Here is a 1,666-nt window from a genome sequence, read left to right as displayed (position 1 = left end):
ACTTTCTTCTGGCTTCATCGATAAATACAACTGTGTATCATCCGCATAACAATGGAAATTTATAGAGTGATTTCTAATGATGTTACCTAACGGAAGCATATATAGAGTAAATAGGATTGGTCCGAGCACAGAACCTTGCGGAACTCCAAAACAAACTTTGGTACGTAAGGATGATTCATTACGAACGTCAACAAATTGAAAACTATCAGATAAATAAGATTTAAACCAGCTTAGTGCTGAACCTTTTAGGCCAATTAAGTGATCCAGTCTCTGCAGTAGAATTTGATGGTCAATTGTGTCAAACGCCGCACTAAGATCTAATAAAACAAGAACAGAGACGAGTCCTTTGTCTGAAGCAATCAGAAGGTCATTTGTAATTTTAACTAGAGCTGTCTCAGTGCTATGATGCACTCTAAATCCTGACTGAAATTCCTCAAATAAATTATTATCCTGGAGAAAATCACACAGCTGGTCTGCGACTACTTTCTCAAGGATCTTTGACATAAAGGGAAGATTAGATATTGGTCTATAGTTGGCTAACACCTCTGGATCCAGGGTGGGCTTTTTTAGGAGAGGTTTAATTACAGCTACCTTAAAAGACTGTGGTACATAGCCTGTTAATAGTCAAATACATGTATTTTAATCACGTAATTTCTTACATTTGTACAATACATGTTTTGCGTATTTCGACAGTGTCTGAAAGACTTGAAAATGTACATTTCCATGACACCAACACGGAACAATTTTGGTAGCCACAATAAAATATGTAGTCACATCTGAAAGTGTTGTATGACAGCAAAGTTTTACATAGCAAACAGGATAAGGAAAGCAACCATCAAACAGAACAGTCCCATGGCTTCAGACAGGGCAAATCCCAGGATGGCATATGAGAACAGTTGCTGCTTCAGAGATGGGTTCCTAGCATAGCCAATAATGAGACTGCCGAACACAGTCCCGATTCCAGCTCCAGATCCAGCTACTCCGACTGTGGCAGCTCCAGCTCCAATGAACTTGGCAGCGGTGTCAACGTCCCTGCTGATAGCACTGGTCTGGAAGCCCCTCAGTGTGACCTGGGTGAGGGGGCTCTGTGGCATCACAGCAACAGTGCTCTCTGTTTTGAGCTCAGGCCTGGACAGCACAGAGGCAGAGAGGGGTCTGTAAAGAGCCCGGGAACCAGCACGGACCAGAGCCGGCGTGGAGACGAACTTTGCACAGGCGTACATTTTCTATTTTAGGTAGTTTTAACCGGTTCGGTCGAATCTGGTTGAAGCCCGGGTCTCTCGACTGCAGAGGTCGAACCACAGTGTCAAATGCAGTATGCCAAAATGACGTTCTACTGTTCTACTGCATCCGCTCAGATTTTGCAGTGTGCAAACCAGCATGCTTTTCTGCCTATTCTGACCCACTAACCTCTGCACAGCAAACGATAGGTCACATCAACTAAGCCGCAAAAAAATAGCAGCTCATTGACAGCTATTTGACAGCTTTCACACATCGCAATGATGGATGACAATGCATTCAAGTAAGTGATGAGCAGTTAAATAGAAGGCTAATTACAGGAATACTGACTGTTTAAGTGAACAAAATAATCACTGATATTACAAACAACAGAAGAACATAACTATGAAAATAACAATGACAGAAGAATGCAGATGTAATTTCAGTC

General features: G+C 42.1%; 1 protein-coding gene across 1 annotated transcript; it reads right to left on the bottom strand.

The window, feature by feature from the left end:
* Nucleotides 1-619: 619 nt before the first annotated feature.
* LOC144464717 (ATP synthase F(0) complex subunit C3, mitochondrial-like) lies at nucleotides 620-1,301 on the bottom strand. The gene has a single exon (XM_078172563.1). It carries the CDS (start codon nucleotides 1,221-1,223, stop codon nucleotides 804-806), a length of 420 nt encoding a protein of 139 aa, XP_078028689.1. The 5' UTR covers nucleotides 1,224-1,301; the 3' UTR covers nucleotides 620-803.
* Nucleotides 1,302-1,666: the final 365 nt, after the last annotated feature.

Source organism: Epinephelus lanceolatus, chromosome 11, assembly GCF_041903045.1.
Source record: "Epinephelus lanceolatus isolate andai-2023 chromosome 11, ASM4190304v1, whole genome shotgun sequence".
Classification (NCBI taxonomy): Eukaryota; Metazoa; Chordata; class Actinopteri; order Perciformes; family Serranidae; genus Epinephelus; species Epinephelus lanceolatus.
The sequence above is the reverse complement of the archived record's forward strand: the minus strand, read 5'-3'. Positions and strand labels throughout refer to the sequence as shown.